The sequence below is a fragment of the Zosterops lateralis genome (assembly GCF_965231275.1).
Source record: "Zosterops lateralis genome assembly, chromosome: 9".
Lineage (NCBI taxonomy): Eukaryota > Metazoa > Chordata > Aves > Passeriformes > Zosteropidae > Zosterops > Zosterops lateralis.
The window spans coordinates 4821768-4839210 of NC_139769.1; the positions used below are offsets into that span (position 1 = coordinate 4821768).

General features: G+C 40.9%; 1 protein-coding gene across 2 annotated transcripts in view; it reads left to right on the forward strand.

Annotated features, from left to right (window-relative positions):
* Positions 1–207: 207 nt before the first annotated feature.
* The window catches only part of USP24 (ubiquitin specific peptidase 24), a 59760-nt gene continuing 42524 nt past the window's right edge, over positions 208–17443 (forward strand). The window contains exons 1-6 of one of the 2 annotated variants that reach the window (XM_083867856.1): positions 208–570; positions 12680–12845; positions 13814–13881; positions 15352–15495; positions 16010–16132; positions 17007–17042. In XM_083867856.1, coding sequence (XP_083723982.1) covers positions 265–570; positions 12680–12845; positions 13814–13881; positions 15352–15495; positions 16010–16132; positions 17007–17042 — 843 coding nt within the window. In that variant the 5' untranslated portion in view covers positions 208–264. The remainder of the gene's footprint in view (positions 571–12679; positions 12846–13813; positions 13882–15351; positions 15496–16009; positions 16133–17006; positions 17043–17443) is intronic. The other variant, XM_083867857.1, reaches the window with a different exon arrangement.

Here is a 17443-nt window from a genome sequence, read left to right on the forward strand (position 1 = left end):
GGTCGGGGCCGGGGCGCGCGCGGGGGGGCGGGGCCGGGCGGGGCGGGGCGGAGCGGAGCGGCCGCCGCGGCGGCGGCGGCGGGAGGGGAGCGGCGCTCCCGGCAACATGGCGGCGCGCGGGGCGGGCAGCGCCTGAGCCCGGCGCCTCTCGCTCCGCGGGGCTTCCCCCCCGGCCCCGGCCTCCTCTTCTTCCTCCTCCTTCCTTCTCCTTCTCCTCCTCCTCCTTCTCCTTCTCCTCCTCCTGCCCCGCTCCCCGGCGCGGCCATGGAGAGCGAGGAGGAGCAGCACATGACCACGCTGCTCTGCATGGGCTTCTCGGACGCGGCCGCCATCCGCAAGGCCCTGCGCCTGGCCAAGAACGACATCAACGAGGCCGTGGCGCTGCTCACCAACGAGCGGCCCGGCCTCCACTACGGCGGCTACGAGCCCATGGAGAGCGGGCAGGGCCCGCCGGGCGGGCACGGCTCCCCAGCCGGCGGGCAGGGCCCCCGCGGCGGCGACGGGGACGGCGGAGGCGGCGGGGGCGGCTTCGACCCTCCGCCCGCCTACCACGAAGTGGTGGAGACCGAGGTGAGCTGGGGGCTGGACGGTCCCGGGGCGGTGGGAGGCACCCGCAGCCTCCCCGGTGGAGGGGCCCGGCGGGCGGGGGTCGGCAGGAGGTGCCCGGGGACCCCCCATCACTCCCCGGGCCGGGGGCTCCAAGTTCTCCCCCATTCCCTGCCCTGCCCGGCGCTCCCGAGCCCGTTCCCTGCCATCCCTGCAAGGTGAAGCGCACCCAGGGTTTTCCTTGGCATTCCAGGAATGTGTGGCTACCGTAGGGCTCTGCTTTTCGCTCCCCCTCTTGTGCCTTCTTGCATAATCCCGGTGACTAAGGGCCGTCTATTTTTTTTTTTTTTTTTTTTTTAACTGTTTGCACAATGTGAAGGAAAGCGCAGTGTGGGTATGACTTTACGTACAGTTTTATTTGGATAAGCTGAGAGTAAGTTCTGAAATAGGAACGCGGTGAGGTCAAATGTTTTTCGGAACGGAGTTTAAACTCATAACTTAGGGCTGTGATCTAAAATAAAACTGAAGTAGATCGAAGAGCTGGAGAATGTCAGCCTTTCTCAGGTTCTCTGCTTCCTCCTTGTTTGCCTTTCTCTCTCTTCCATCCTCTTCCAGAACTCTGAACCCTTCAGGCAGCAGATACACTCATGGTGCTCTCCTTGCTGTGTGGAACAGTCTTGTAATGCTTTCCTATAAAGCCTTCTCCTCCTCCTCCTGGTCTCTTTCCCAGCAGTTCACAGAGTGCTCATAGGAAAAGAGCTGGTTGTTAGTAGTGTCCAGAGTGTGGGACTCGTGGGGGTGAGAGCAGCAGAAAGCCCCTCTGTGTGATACCAAAGGGCCAAGAAATGGTCAAGAGCAGATGCTTAAGCTCCTGAATAAAACCAGGGAACCTCATGTACCCTCCCAGGCTCCAGTGAAGAGTATCCTGAGGGTTTTCTGTGCCAGCAAAGTGCTCCCTTTCTGTGCACACATGTGTACGTGTCTATAAATACACCCATGAGGAATCCACGGGCGGATCTGGTGCGTAACTACACTTGCAGGGATCATCCGTATCCGTAGCCTCAGCGTATTGACGTTCCAGCCCCGCGGAATAAGGATAGGTGATCCTGCTCACTGAGTTAACTGGGTTACATCCTGAGCTCCCCTAAGCTGCTGGTGTGTGCTCCTGGAGTAAGGTGATCCCTGGGATGGCACGTGTGATGCGCAGAAGAGGAGCTGCTCCATGACTTCCTTGACTGAAGTGCCAAGGAACTGGTTTCCAGCCTTTGCTGTGGAGGATTGAGAGTGAATGAGAGTTCTTGTTGGCATTTGGGTTGGATGTAGTTATAGCTGGGACGGTCTGAGCTTGTCAGTGTGACATTTCAAGAGAAGCTGTCAGTGTAAACTTCAGAGAAGCGCTTTTTTCCCCTGCTCTCGTTCCCAATTACAAATGGCACTTTGACAACTCTCAGAGGATTCTCCCACCCTCCCCTATTATTTCATCCTGTGTTTCTGATCAAATTTACTTACGCTTTATAATAGTTTCCTTTGCCACTCACGTTCTTGTTTGCTCTGGCTTGTGTTCTTTTTAACCCACAGGAGGGAAGTCAAAACATGTCAGTGTAAGGTAAATCTCTGCACAGAGCAGGCATTTCAGAAGGATTGAGGTGTCTTTCTGCATGAAACTTTATATAAATTCATGCCTCAATTTAGTAATTGGGTTCATTTGCATATGCATCTGTCAACTTCTGCACGTGTGTGCAATACAGTATTTTTGTAATAAAAGAGTTACATCTATAGAAATCATGAGATTGGAATTGTTGCCTGTGCATATTTGTCTAACACTGCAGTACAATTTAACACCTTTTGACATACATTTTATGAAAGGAGGAAAGCGATATATGATTAGTTCTTGGGGTTTTTTTATTTGTCAGCTGTAATCTAGCATTACATTTAATAAGCTACAGCTATTCTTTAAGTGGTTAATCAGTAATTAATCAGGCTAATCAGTAGTTTTCCGTTCAGCAGAAGTTTATGGCATATGAAGCTGTACAGAAAGCCATTGCAGCAGCAGCTATATTATTCATTGTAGTCATACACATTATGGTGAAACATATTGTACCCCATGCTGTCTTGTGGTAATTCAGATGTTATTTCTGGTTTTCTTCCTCTCAGTATCATCTCTCTTTCTAACAGCTCTTGGAGTGTGTATTCCTCCTTCTCTTCACAATACCAGTTTTAATTTTTATTCAGTGGGGAGGAAGTGGTGTGTTAGATTTTTGGATTTTATACATCAGCAACAGGAGATAAAGAGGAGATAAATCACAGGAGAAGAATTCTTAGAAATTTTCCCCTGAGTAAAATGTTCCAGTCTAACGCTTCATGAACAAAAGTTAGGATTAGATGTTATAATTTAAAAATAACAAGAATGGTTCAGTCATTCTTCAAGGCACGTATAACAGGTCTGTACTTTGAATTTACATGCTTTTTTTGGCTGAGCACACTTTAGCTTGCATATAAGAATAGGTCTATGAATGATTAAACACTTTACATTTTCCCTAATCAGTAATGAATCCATTATGTTTGCATATGCTTATTTGGTCTCTATTACATAATGTTAGAATCTGTTCAGCATTCATGTGGATCAAAGAAAGGCTTGTCTAGTGGTTTTCTTTGAGAGGAGCACAGCAACCAGATACATATCATACTAGTTAAAACATGTTTTGTTTAGATAAGATTTTAAAAATCAGTGTGAATCCTCTTTTAGAGGTCCAGACTGCTGGTCTTCAGGGCTGTCTGAAAGTGTTAAAGAAGCCTGAATTTGGAATTACTGGCTCAGAAGCAAGATAGCTGCTGTGAGCTGGCCCAACATATGCCCTGTGCTTTCTGTATGAGGCTTGGGGTGAAGATGTGCTTAAATTTCAATTTCATGAGGTTAAAACTTCAGTTTCAGGGGGCCGGTGTTTCCCAATTGCTTCAGTTTCAGGTTAATAGCTGTGCTGTGCCTTTGGCATTGATGCTGGCAGCATGATCACACTTAACTCATCAAAAGGAAAAGGCCAGACAAACTTGGAAGTGCAAAGGGGGCTTCAGTTCATTTCTGCAGTCTTCTGAAACCGCAGGGAGTTCAGCTTGAGGTTTACAGCTGGTTGGAAATTTTGCCCTTTGTAGCACCAAACCACACTGATAGACTGAGGTCACCTGCTTTTCCAAGAGGTGACTTTGTGTGTTTGACATAACTTCTATGTTTATGTCTGTTGACAGAAGTAGATCTTGCCATTTGGCAAGAACGTGGGGTTTCTGTGTTTATTCCTCAGGCAACATGCAGATTGTCACGGTGTGATTCTGTGCCGAGGGAGGCGGGTGAAGGATGCTCTGCTCGTCTCTTCATCTGACTGACAGATAAGCTGCTTTATGAACTGCTGCTAAATCCTTATAATTTAAGACAAGACTATAAATGAATGCGATGACAACGTCTGTCAGTGTGTCCAAGAATTGCCACAAGTGCCACAATTCCTGGCTTTAATGAGTTTGAGAGGAATGGGGTGGAGAAGAGGAGGCTAAACAAATGTGGGGGTTGTGACCAGAGAACTTGAAATTGTGCGAGGGCAGGTAAAAATACTAAACATGTACCAATGGTTTGTATAACCTTCACTAAAACAATCTTAATTTGCTTTTAAAGCAGCTTCTGAGAGCCACTGCTATGACCTTTTGGCTAAATTGTGATGAGCAGATTATATTACCCCCCGGCTATTCCTGTCCCCTTCAGCATGTGCTCTTTTGATTTACGTTTTTTTAGTTGAACTGGTTCAAAAGCTCATACGTGCCAGATTTTACTAGGTAAGGTTTATAATAAAACTTGTCCAAGATTGCTTTTTGAGGTGCTGTTTGACTGCAAGAGAAGGGATTTTGTGGAAAAAAAAGAAAAAAACCAGGCTGATGACTGTAGTGAGCGCCAGTGCCAGGAACATTCTCACTAGTCATGCTGCAGAACTGTGGTGTTCAAACCCTACCTCTCCTCATTATTAAAGCTCAGGACTGAAAGCAGTTCTGCCACAGATGTGCTGTGTCACGGTGGGTGTGTAACTTAACCTCTGGTTTAGTTTTTAATGCGTAAAATGAGGATAATGGGGTGTGCTTTATTAGGAGAACCGTGGACGTTAAGCTTGTGAAGTTCTTTGATCTTTGAATGGAAGGAGCTGTATTTATTTAAAGACAAAAAAGGTATTTAGCCTTCAAACAAATTAGATGGATTTCACACTACAATTCTGCACATTTAAAGTCAGTCTCCTCTCTTGTAAGTAGTCTTGAGCTTTGCAAAAGTGAGTATTTCTTGCATTCTCATGTGGAAGCTTTACAGTGTGGCTTGTCAACGAATCGGCCTTGTAAAACAATTAAGCAATCAAATAAAGCTCTGTGGTGGATTCTGGCATCGAGTCCTTGGCTGGATGCCATCACAGTGTCAAGTGGAATTAGTATTTTAGCACTCCTGGTTTTCAGCATCACTGTTTTCAAAAATGAGTGGCCCTGGTGTGGAACCACTTTCTATATTCTGATTCCATTAACACTTCTTTGAAAGCATTTGAAAGAAAACACTCTGGGTTTCATTCTTGGTGTAACACAGACTAATATTAGATGCTACACGAAGTTAGGGAAGTAGGGGTGATACTGAGAGGTGCAGCTGGTTGATTCTAAATGTAAGCTTTGTTTTGAATAACTCACCAAGTCATTATCATGTAATGTGATCGTTAGAGTAATTGCTGGATTGAGAGGAGCACTGTGTAATTACTGGTTCATTGGTGAAGGTGATGCCTGCAGGGTCAGTGAAGGTGGGAGACAGCTCTGTACAGCCAAATTCTCAGCTGGGCAGGAAGTGTCTCTGGTATAATGTCCTCTGCAAGCATTTTTTGGTCATCTTCCCAGTTTACAGTGCTATTCTGTGGCAGCTGTTTAATAAGGAAGTGAAATACTGAGGAAGAATGAGAATAAAAACAAATTAGCCAGTGTTAGAAGTTAATTCCAGCAAATCATTTGGATTGCTTTTGGATTAAGGAACAGTAGCTCTTTGTATGAGGAGGGCAAAGAGGAAGTGCCTGTTTCTTTTGTAAGCCTTTATTTTGAAAAAAACACGTATTTGTGCTGCTGTAGGAATAGCCTTTGGTATATATGTTTCAGGGACCAAATTAAAAATTCATTTTAAAAGCCAATTTTCACAGTGTTTCTTGCCACTTGATCTTCCTCCCACTACTTTACAACAGTTCTGGCTTTTCTGCTGGCCAGCAGAATGATCTTGAGAGGCATTTAAAGATTTCTTTTCATATTAGTCACAATTTTGGAATTACACGCTGTCAGAATCAGCTGCTTTGTCAGTTCTGGTTTCTGTTTCACTCTACGTCAGTAGAACAGCAGTATAGATGACTGTTTAGCAGCATTATTGAATTAATTTTCCTTTCCAGAGCCTGACCTTTGGTCACTAAAATGTTACAGTAAATACTTTATGTTGTGGTTCTGCAGCACTTCTCTATTAATTCCTGGTGTTTTGGCAAAGGGAGATACGAGTATTGACTTAATTTTAAGTACTGAAATGTTAAGCGGTTGTGATTCATTGTTTTATTGTTTCAAAGCACAATGTTTATCTGATATCACACCAAGTTATTCTGAGTTATTTGGGAACAAGCATGAGGTTTTGTGCTTATGAAAACCCAGGGGTTGGGAGGAATAATGGTGTTGACTCTGAGTCTGGCTGTTTGTAGTTACACTGATGGAGTAAGTTGTTAAATATATCCACAGACAATAGTGAAAACACATGGAAGATAAGTGTTTTCCTTGGTTCCTTATGAATGGCATTCCTAACAGTGCTTTCCATGACCTCTCCCTCATTTACTTATCAAATACTAATTACCTACAACTCAGTCAAAATATGTTTCCAAAAGTGGTTGTAGTGAATCTCTGCCTCAGATTTCACTGAATACTGTGCTAATAGCAGTATCAAAGGGCAAAGAGGCTCCTTGTATTTTTGAAGTTAAATGGAGGTTTTAATTCAAGTGCTGTGTTTACAGAGTTCTCAGTTGTTTTGTTTTGCTGTGATGCTCAGGACTGTGTTTATCTTTGAACAAGTAGGCAAGTACATCAGGGAGTATTGCCTGGTAACATCACACCATCACCCTGGAAATTAGGGAGAGAGTACAACCCATATTTTCAGGAGCTCTGGGTTAATTCTTACCTTTGCTGAATTTATTTTTATTTTTCGAATTCATATTGTGTTCTTATTCCCAGTCTTACACAGTTCTTGCTTGTGAGACGTGGAGGGCAGAGGGAAGGTGAAGCCATAGGGGTTTTGTGGTAGAATTTATTACAATCCTTTACAGCTATTAAGGGTTTAGTTAAAACAAACATCCTTGATGGTGACCTTGTGCAACTCTCAGTTAAGGTCAGTGTCTAAAACCTTCTGTGGTAAAGTTCACTAAATAAATTGGGGTTTTTGGGGGGCATCTCTATGATGGGATGAGAGTCCAGATCAACTTCAGTTAGGCGGAGTCTGTAAAGGAGGATTTATTTTCCTTTAGTAGTAGACTGGTATCATTCTTTTATATTAGCATGACAAAATACTGGCATTTTCTTCTTGTGACAAGACTGCATTTGTTTGTGTGAAGTAATCCATAGCAGAAATTTTAAGAGCTTCATTTCTATGAAAAAAGAACAAAACAAAACATCTGTGTATCTCACCAGCACACTTATGTTCTCTTAGCAAAGCATAAACAACAAAAACCATTTCTATCTGTTGCTGCACTTAAAATTTTGCATCCAAATGTGTTTCTCTGGATGAAAATTCAAGGGTGAGATGCTATATTTCTTTAGGACTTAAAAACAGTTTAAAACTGTGACAATACTCTGCAAGTAAATGTCTGTTTGTCAGTAAAACATTCTGGAAATCATGGTGGGTTTTCTTATTGCCAAATAAGAAACATAATGTGGAAATTCCATACATGACACTGTTTTTTGAGCCTTACTAATACTGACATATTCACAAGAGGATACCAACTTTGCTCTTAGCACTGTGGAGTCCAATGGGTTTAATCTGAGTGCAGGAACAGGCAGCTAGGAAATGCTCTGCAATTTTGTTCCCACATCTACCACTTAACAAGAGTTAAAAGTTCTTTTACCATCTGGAATACCAGTTTATAAAAAGCAAATAGGTTACAGGTATGAAAGTGTGACAATTTTTTTAAAACATTAAAGACCTTGTTCTTAGTGTTTATGTGTAAGTGTAAGGTGGTAGCTTTGAGTTGTCTGAAAGGCTTTGAATTCTTACACTTGTGTGTCAGTTCTAGATAACAGAATATCCCCCTTTTAGGAGTTAATTAAAAGAAGAAAAGGTTTGACATCCAGAAGTAAAAGTAAGAGCTGCTTTAATCAATAGTGTGGCAGGTGGAGGGACTGTCAGGTCATGACTTGAGGATTCATAGCTTCGCCCACAAATTGATGGGCACAGTACATCAGAGCAGAGAAATGCTCTGTTTTTATGGGCGTTTGATGTATTTCTCTCACTTTGCCTCCACCTGAGCATTGCACTGCTCTGCAAACACTTGTGAGTGGTACCTCAGTGCTGTGGCACAGGGGAGCATCCCTGCTGACACTTGGCAGGTGGAAAAGCTGTAGCATTGGAAAATTGATTTCTTTATGTTGACTATGTCTGTGATAAAAACTGAAAGATGGACCTAAAATTGTTGTTTGCTAGTTCTGGCTTTATGCCTTTTTTTTAATTATTACTGCTTTTCAGAGCAGTTAAACTTTGTCCTGTGTGTAGGTACCTAGTAACAAGGGTTTGTGGTTGGTTTGTTTTGTTTTTTTTAAGCAATGCAATGAGACTTCAAAAATCTGCTTTCTTGGCTATAAAATGATGGTTATTTTTGTGAAAAATCACTTATTAGAGAGGAATGAGGTGGAGGTAACTGCTTGGTCTGCTGGTGTCTTAGAAAGTCTGATTCAGTTGCTTGTTGAAAGAAACGTGACTTTGGGGTTTTGTTCCCTGAGTTATACTGGATTCAAGAGCACGGAATGTGACTTAGCTGTGGTGATAATAGATTCTGTTGGTAGCCTCCTATCAAAATCAAATTAACGAATTTATATTATAATTTGACTGTAATTTCATTATTAAGGTTGCCAATTAGAATCAAAACAAGTCTTAAACTCCTTGTTATTTTATGTAAAGTGACTGGTATGGGAACTGTCAGAGGCTTTAGTTAAACAGCGTTTGATGAGTTAATTAGCTGAACACTGCATGAATACATGTTGAAGCTTTAAACTGTGACCTTTTTGGCAATTACAGTTAATTCATATTTCACTTTTTGTGCTAATCTTTGTTTCTGTGTTACTCTTCAATAGAAGGTTTTATGCTACAGACTTAAGCAATGCTTTATTGATCAGACGTTGAACAGTTTTTGTTTACTCAGCCTTGCAAGCAAATCTGGGAGGTGCCAGGTCCCCAGAGAGGGAATCTTGAGCTTTTGCCTGTTCCTGTGAGGGTTTTTCTCCTGAGAGCCTGTGTGTGTGTTTAGCCATAACTGCATTTTCACACCTTGAAAATAAGCCAGAGGAGCCAAGACTGTTAGAATGAGGGGATCTTCAGGGCTTTTGTGCAGTAAGAGATATATCAGAAGGCGTGGAAAACCATATTAAAGGTTTGTCAGCAAAAGTTTGTGGGTCTCAGTATTTCAGCTGCAGAAATAGTCATAGATTTATGATGTGCACCATGACTTCCACTGCAGAAAAGACTGATTGTAACAACCTTTTGGACAGTTTATCTTTGGATGACCCGTTGGTTACCAGGAATAGGGTTTGGTTTGGTGGGTTTTTTTGCTTTTGGCTATTCTGTGGAAGAACATCCCTACAAATCCTTATCATATTGGGGGCCAGTCCAGTGCTAAGTCTGTTCAGCCAGAATTGCAGAGTCCTGATACTGATCATCATCAGCTGGCAGACAGCATTCTGAAGTCACCTCTTTGATGGAAAGGAAGTAGCTTTTTATATATATTTATTTATAAACAATCAAACAAATCCCATGTAATTCCCCAAAGCCAAGATTCCGAAAACCACTTTTTGGGAGACTGACGTGCCTTTTATCCTATTTACCTTAGCATATGCCATAATTTTTCTTCAAAATATTTTATTTCCTCCATGGACCTTCATCAGTAGAGTTTGCAGTGACAGTCCCTGAGCTGTTACAGGGTATTAATTGTGGATCTGTGTTCAGGGCTGTGTTGCATTTGTGAATGTCAGCAGAGAAGTGAGTTCTCCAGGCTGTGTTGGAGTGTGAGATCTGTGTGCAGATCTCCAGCCAACAAAAGATGATGCAAGAACTGAGCTGATGTTTCACCTTGCTGCAGCAGCTGCTGGTAATAAATCCCTCACTTTAAAGAGCAGTGCCCAAATTGATTTAAAAATTGGGTGAGGAACAGTTTGGCTTTTTTCTTTCTGTGCAGAAAGACACTAATTATGAAAGAGCTGCAGTAAGTCTTTGAAAAGACTGTATCTTGTAGTAGATTTGTTTTAAGAAACACAACTCAGTCTGCACTGATGAAATGTGAACATAGCTGTAATCTCCCAGAAATGCAGAGTGTTAAATTTATTAATGGTTTGGAGGGGAATTTGGGTTTTAAACTGCCTGGGTGTATGTTTAAGACTGTCACAGGTTTCACAGTAGCTGTGAAGCCATGTGGATGTGTTCTAAAATTAATAAATGAACTTGATACTTTCTGCACATGGTTTTAGTAGCAGAGCACTTCCAAGCAAGAAGCTTCATTGCCTCTAATTCCTGGAAAGTGCCAAAAGCATGCTCCTTCAATGCAAATAGTTCCCATTATTATTAGGGCAGTAATCCAAATACCACAGTCATTTTTTGTGTAAAACCATCTTTTCACTGCACTGTTGGTAGATTCAATCTACCAATAGTCCAGATGTGTTCTGAGCATAATTTGTGGTAATGTGGGAGCTGAATGTACAGTGAAGAACATGTATTATTTCACTTTCCATATGAATTTTTGTGTCATGGATCCTGGCAATCACTTGTGTGAAAACAGGTAACTAATGAGCAGCATTGTTTGGATGCAGATGGAAAAGCAGAACAACAAATGGAGTTTTTCAGCTACAGTTGAAGATCTGCATTGCTATTCTGTACCTTTTAAGATACCAGTTGCTGTCGCTGCATTTATTTAATGTGCATTTTCCTCCAGGGAATGAAGCAACTGTTGCTCTGTTTCTGTAACATTTGTTGAAATGTTGCTTTCCTTGGCTACAATTGGAGGCTGAAGTGTAGTCCTTGAAGGCCCAGCAATTGGGTGTTCATGTTATACTCAGTCTGCCTTTATTATACTAAAAGTTCACTCCCGCTCTGTTACTGTGAGCACTTTCTTTGTAACTGCACACTGGTTTTCTTAGGAGATGGTTTTGTTTTCTACATGAGTGTTCTTTACAGAAGCTGTATAATTAACAGTTTAATTCCTAGAAAGTACTTCTATATAATTTCAGTGTCTTTTCATGTAGACTTTCAATCATTCCCTGTCCCAAACCTGAAGTATTTAAACAGGGCAGGATTTTCTAGATGGGAATTATACTCAGCTTCCATGCACAGTGCTGGAATGGGTGACCACAGTTTCAGGAGCTGATGTTCAGGTCTGCTAAAGTACAATTTCCCATAAAGACAAACTGAGGACTGAGTGTTTGGTGGAGGGTTGGAGAAAGGTGGCACTTTATTTCCCAAACACCAATATGGGGTTTTTTTCTAAGCTGTGTTCTGTTCCTATAAATTATCCTGCTGCTCTCCAGAACATTAGTAACTCCAGCCCACGTGCTGTCCGTGAACTTTAAAGGTTAAGCTCTGTACAATTGCTGTTCCCTTGGCTTAATAGTTTTGAACCATTATGAAAGTGAATGACACATTTCCATTTTTAAAAGGGATCTAATCCTACAAATAGCAGATGCAGTGAGAGAGCTGGAATCCTGTTTGTGTGCATACATTGATTTCATTCTTGGTATGCCATCTCCTCCAGAGCTCAATTCTTTCTTTTGGTTTATGACCTTCTAGTTGTTCCATTCACTTTCCTGACACTGTCTGGTTTTTACTTTTGAGTGTGTTTCCTGCTTGTCCTTCCTCCCTCCATGTCCCTGGCTTCTTTCCCTCCTTCAGTGGGATCTCGTTACCATCACTGCTCTTGTTTTCCACTGTCCAACAGTGGCTCGTGTTCACTGCCAGACCTGATCCAGACATTCTGTCCTCTCTCCTGCTGCCTTTGCCTGCTGTTGTGGAGGCAGGGAAAGGTAGTCCTTGTGAACTCTTTGCCACACTGGGTACCTGGCATCTATGGGAGGTTAAAAAATAAACAAAAGCAAATAAATGAATAACTTTGTCTACTCTTTCTTTGGCGCTGCTGAGGCAGTTACCTCATATGGCACTTGGTGGAGAGCAGGGGGTAATTCTGTGCCCTGTACACAGAAATAGCTGCTCTTTAGTGCCACAAGCAAGGAATCCTGTAAAGCTTAGCTGCAGTCACCTGCTTGCCTGTTCCCTCTTACCTCCCAGAATATTTGCCAGTAACTCATTATGACTTCAGGAGAAGGATAATTGCATTACCTTGTTAGACGACTATATTTGATGTAGATTTTTCTTTAGATTATTAGTTAGCTAAAGAAAATCTTGATGTACTGAAACAGTATCCTGGATTTCTGATGTGATGGGGTGAAATGGACTTCCCTTAGAGAAAACTATTCCCCTATTCTACAGGAGTTGTTGAACAGAAGATTAATGTGCAGATCTATGGAGATCAAAACTTGTACTTTACAGTCTCTCAGGAACTGGAAGTACTTATCACCGGGCTCTAGGATCTGATATGCTATGAAACAAGATTTGCTGCTTAAATAGGCAATTAGTTAGCAATTAGTTATGTAAACATAGTAGTTATCACCTACATGAAATACATCCAGGTATGTAATCCCTTAAATTCAAATTGAAATATTAAATTCTACCTTGAAAAACACAAGCAGCCTCAGGGTTGAGAATTTGACATGCTTGTTACAAGCACAGCTGCCTTTTCTAAACCCTTTAATGTGTCTAGGAAACTGTTTCACTTGAACTTCTTTTTTTTTTTTTCACCCACAGAAAAATGATGAAAATGGGAATTGCTCTGGTGAAGGGATTGAGTTTCCAACAACCAACTTGTATGAGCTGGAGAGCAGAGTTTTGACAGATCACTGGTCCATTCCCTACAAGCGGGAGGAGTCTCTGGGCAAGTGCCTAATTGCATCCACCTACCTGGCAAGGCTGGGTAAGTTCCCTTTCACAATTACACAGATTGTCTGTTCAGAAGGTATCACAGACAGAATGTTGGGCCGGTTGTGTCTTTCACTTTCATCTTGCTGCTGTTTATTTGCACCCTGCACAACAATCACATCTCTGGGAAAGGGGTTAACAGTGAACTGTTCTACCCAATGCTGTAAAAACAACGTTGATCTCTTTTATTTCTCTCTAAAGTAATTTGTTTACTTAATTTTTTTTTCAAAAAGCGGTGCACATGTTTCTTTATGTTCTAATAATTGTGGGAATTACATCTTTTCAGAGCTAAATTACTGACTCTTTTTTTCCTTGTGCTGGTTATTTTCCATTCATGAAAGCAAGCTGTCATCTCAATCTCTGCTGTACCATGCTTGTATAAGTGGTTGTTTTTCCCTGGTGAAATGCTTATATTGCATTAGATCTGAATTTGACTCTTCTTATTCAGTACTTTGGCTGGGATTAGGAGTGTTATGGAGGCACCACACCCAACGACTGGTGTATAATTGAGAGTACAAGAGAGTTTTTCAGTCATGCCTGATGGCAGACTAAAGGAATGTTGTAATATCTTGGAAGAATAGAAGCTGTTAAGTGGTTCTGGTTTGCTTCTCTGTTTCCAATCTGTGTTAAAAGGCTGTGCTTTAATTTGGTTTTCGAGGGAGGCCGTGAAGCATCAGTAATGTATGAATTGTAAACTCTGAAGTTTACAAGTTGCTAATAATGCTTGAAGAAGCTGTAAAAGGTATTGGGAAATTAATTCTTAGTTCTGAAAGGCAGGTTCTCTCAAGTCATGCTTTTTGTGGCTTAAAAAGCCACAAAAGTTATGAAGAAACAGTAGCAGTTTAATAAACTGCTGGTTTGGGTTGGTGTTCCCTCAAATTTGCAACAAGGTCCCTGAGGTCATCTTAAAAAGTATTTTTTTTTTTTAATACTGTTAAAAAGCACTTTTTTTTTTCTGTAAAGGTCTTTCTGATTCCGATGAGAATTGCAAGAGGTTTATGGACAGATGCATGCCTGAAGCATTTAAAAAGGTAAGTAGGTACAGGAGGCCAGTTCAATGATTCTTTGTGTTGTTTGTGGTGGAAATAATGTTTTGTAATCCAGACTTCAGGCAACTACTGAATGAGTTCTTAGATTAAAATCACACCCAAATTATTTTCCTAGATTAAAATCAGAGAAATTTAAATGTAAATCGTAAAAAGTCCCGATTCTGTAACTCTGGCCAACTTTAGCACTTAGCTTTTTTCTCTTTTTTTCCCCTCTTAAATGAAGAGCCCTCTAGTAATTACTAGAGCCCAAAGAGAGGTTTAAAGACCCTTAGTGGCAAGTTCATGGTCAGATTTCCATTAATTCTTCTTTCTGTTATTTCTTCAGAGGGTTGCTAAATTCTTTTCATAACCCATTTAGAATTTTATCTTTCACCTCAGTTCTCAATTCCCTGTGTTTCTCTGGGCTGTTGTGAATTTTCTCTATAGAGCTCCCCAAACTAATTGACTTCCCACTATTCCATCCACTTTAGGTATTGCCTAAATTTCCTGCCCAGTTTATAGACCATATATATATAAATACATATATACCCTTTAAAAAGTTATTCTGTCCTAGTGTTTAGATACTATAATATTTAATAATATTTAAATACTATAATATTTAATAAAAATATAATTCCATTTAAGAAATACAGAAATTTAAGGGGAAAATTCTTTTTCCATTTAGTATTCAGGATACTAATCTTACAATACAGTACTTTTATATCACTTGGTATTTTTTGCATATGAAATAAACAATGTATATTATTCCTCCAAAAGGATAATCTGTAGAAATCTAAGTTCAGGATGTGCCGAATTACAATTTGCTGAAATATTTACAAGAAACCCTATTAATTGTACAAAAAAGTGATTGCATTTAAACTATTAAGTTTTTTATCTGCTTCTGTTCATACACAGCAGAAATTAAATGAAATTTGCAGATGGCAGCCAAGTGTCCTTTATAAACAACCACAAAACCAGATTTATAGAACATGTTTCAGTAGGTGGAAGCAGCATTGAATACCTCTCTCTCCTGGTACATGTGCTTTGTTTTCCAATAGAAGCTGCTCAAAAGGTGTGAATTGGTAAATGGTTACCTCAGCTGAATCAGTGCAGTTTTATGGCTGCCTGTTTCAAGATTTAATAGTTGTGTGTTCAATCTGCAAACAGATTAGTTTCATATTAGTTGCTCTTTGCAAAGGTTACGGTCTCTACTAGTGCATGCAAATGGAAAACGCTTTGATAGATTTTATTTTCTGTCATAAGCTGTGATTTAAGGTGTTCTTCCACAGAATTACAAATTGAATTAACTCTTAAGCCGTTAGTGCAGAAAGAACATCTGAAAAACACACCAGACAGTGATGAGTACAATCCAAGGAGACATTTATTCTGAAAACAGTCTCTAAATTTGTTCTTCTTTGTGATTGTACTCAAACTTTTAAAAAATTAGGGTTTTTGTTTTTTTTTCTTTGTTAGCTGTTGACATCCAGTGCTGTTCACAAGTGGGGAACTGAAATCCATGAAGGAATCTACAACATGCTCATGCTGCTGGTGGACCTGGTTGCAGAAAGAGTAAAACAAGATCCTATCCCTGTGGGCCTCCTTGGTGTGCTTACAATGGTATTTGACTCTCTGATGCAGTTTCTAATATCTGGGTATTTGGCATTTTGTGTTTATGGAGCTGATGCTTTTTCCAGCTGTTTAAGTTGTAGTTCATTGTCTTAAAATCTACAGCCATTGCTTGCAGCAGATATTTCACATCCAGTAGGCAATTCAAAGGAGTGGGTGCTGTTCAAAATTTCTGAAAACTAGCAGGTTTTTTTTAAAAAAATCACATTTTTGTCACTTGGCTATTTATTTTTTAAAACTGATACTTTGTGTTCAGTTCTCTGTTTTATGGACCTCTGGCTCACATAATTATTGGATATTGTCTGTACAGAATAAAGGCTTCAAAATGCTTTATATGATGAGAACTGAGAGGCAGGAGCAGGGGGCTTGTATTCAGCTTTATTTTTTGCTAGATCTTTTAACTGTCAGCCAGGAGAATGCTCAGCTGAAACAATCAAATATTATCAAGATAAGTTTTGAAACTGGCATAAGGCACCTGTTCATTGCCATGGGCTTTTCTTTCAAGGCATTTAACCCTGACAACGAATATCATTTCAAGAATCGAATGAAGGTGTGCCAGAGAAACTGGGCAGAAGTCTTTGGGGAGGGGAACATGCATGCTGTCTCACCCATATCCACTTTTCAGAAGGTAAGCAAGGCCATGCCCTAAAAACTAATTTTAGGGTGGATGTCTTTGTTTCAGATAAGATTATTTGTTTAGGAGGTATTTGTAACACAAAGTTTAAATAGGTCACCAAGAATTATTGCAAATAGATGTGGAGTGTGTGTTGGTGTGTAGACATTAATTTGTGGTCTCAAATTGTTCCAATTTTCTGTTAGAGGCTGCATTTAGAAATGGCTGTACTTTCATGTCTAAAGTAGCACAACAATCTGTGTTGCTTTTCACGTGAAGCACACAACGGGTAGATCTGGTAGTATCTAAGGACTGACATCTGTTTGGTTGTTGAGTGTGAAATGACCAGGATAACTCCAAGCGTTCAGTTCTAGTAGAGAATTCAGGCTTTTCTGACAGACAAGGATAAGATATCTTCAACTCCAACTCACTGGCAAGGAGGCAGTTTTTGAGGTTTGCATTGTCTTGTCAGGGTTGTTCCAGATGGGCGGGTCCAAAACAGCATCAGTGGAGTTGATTTCTCCTCCAGGAGAAAACAAGTTTGTCGCCGTAGAAAGAAAATTCTACATCTGCTGCTTTAGGAAAGTAATGTTCCACAGTGCTATAAATACAGTTGCCTGTGAGTCAGCAGCCACAATGTGATCTGTTGCCACAGCACATGGGCAGTGATGTCAGGCAGAGTCCAAAACAGGATGATGCTCATGAGAACCAACAGAGCTCCAGCTACACTTTGCACAGGAGCTGTTACAAACATTGTTTTATTTGTGCAGTAGTGTATCCATTTGTGGGTTAATGGGCTGAAGGTGTCTGTCCAAATGTCTGTTTCAGAAGACAAATGTTTAGCATTGATGTTGCAGCTGCTAATGTGTTCCTTTTCTTACTGTTCAAGGAACCTCATGGGTGGCTGGTGGATCTGGTAAACAGGGTAGGTAAATATAAACCAGAATTGTTGTTTGTCACTTGAATTCGTTGGTCTTCAGAGATAATTTCTTCTCCCCCCCACTTCACCTTGCCCTGACTTGTTTGTTCACTCCTCACTTTTTTGACAACCACAAAAAAATAGTTTGAGATTTTAAACTTGCCTTGTAAAATAAAGCTTGTTGAGTTGCTGCCTTCTCCCTTGAGCACCTTTACCCTAAAATGGTATCTATGACCAGAGAATTTGAGAGCCCAGCTGAGGCTGCAATCAAAGGTCCCCCAAGCAAAAGTGCCAGTCCAGTCAGCCGTTGCTGTATGTGCTCTGTCTTTCTTCCCTATGTCCATTTTTACTCAAGACAGAGTTTCTAGCTTGATGCTTAAACCCTGCTACCATGTACAATTGCATTG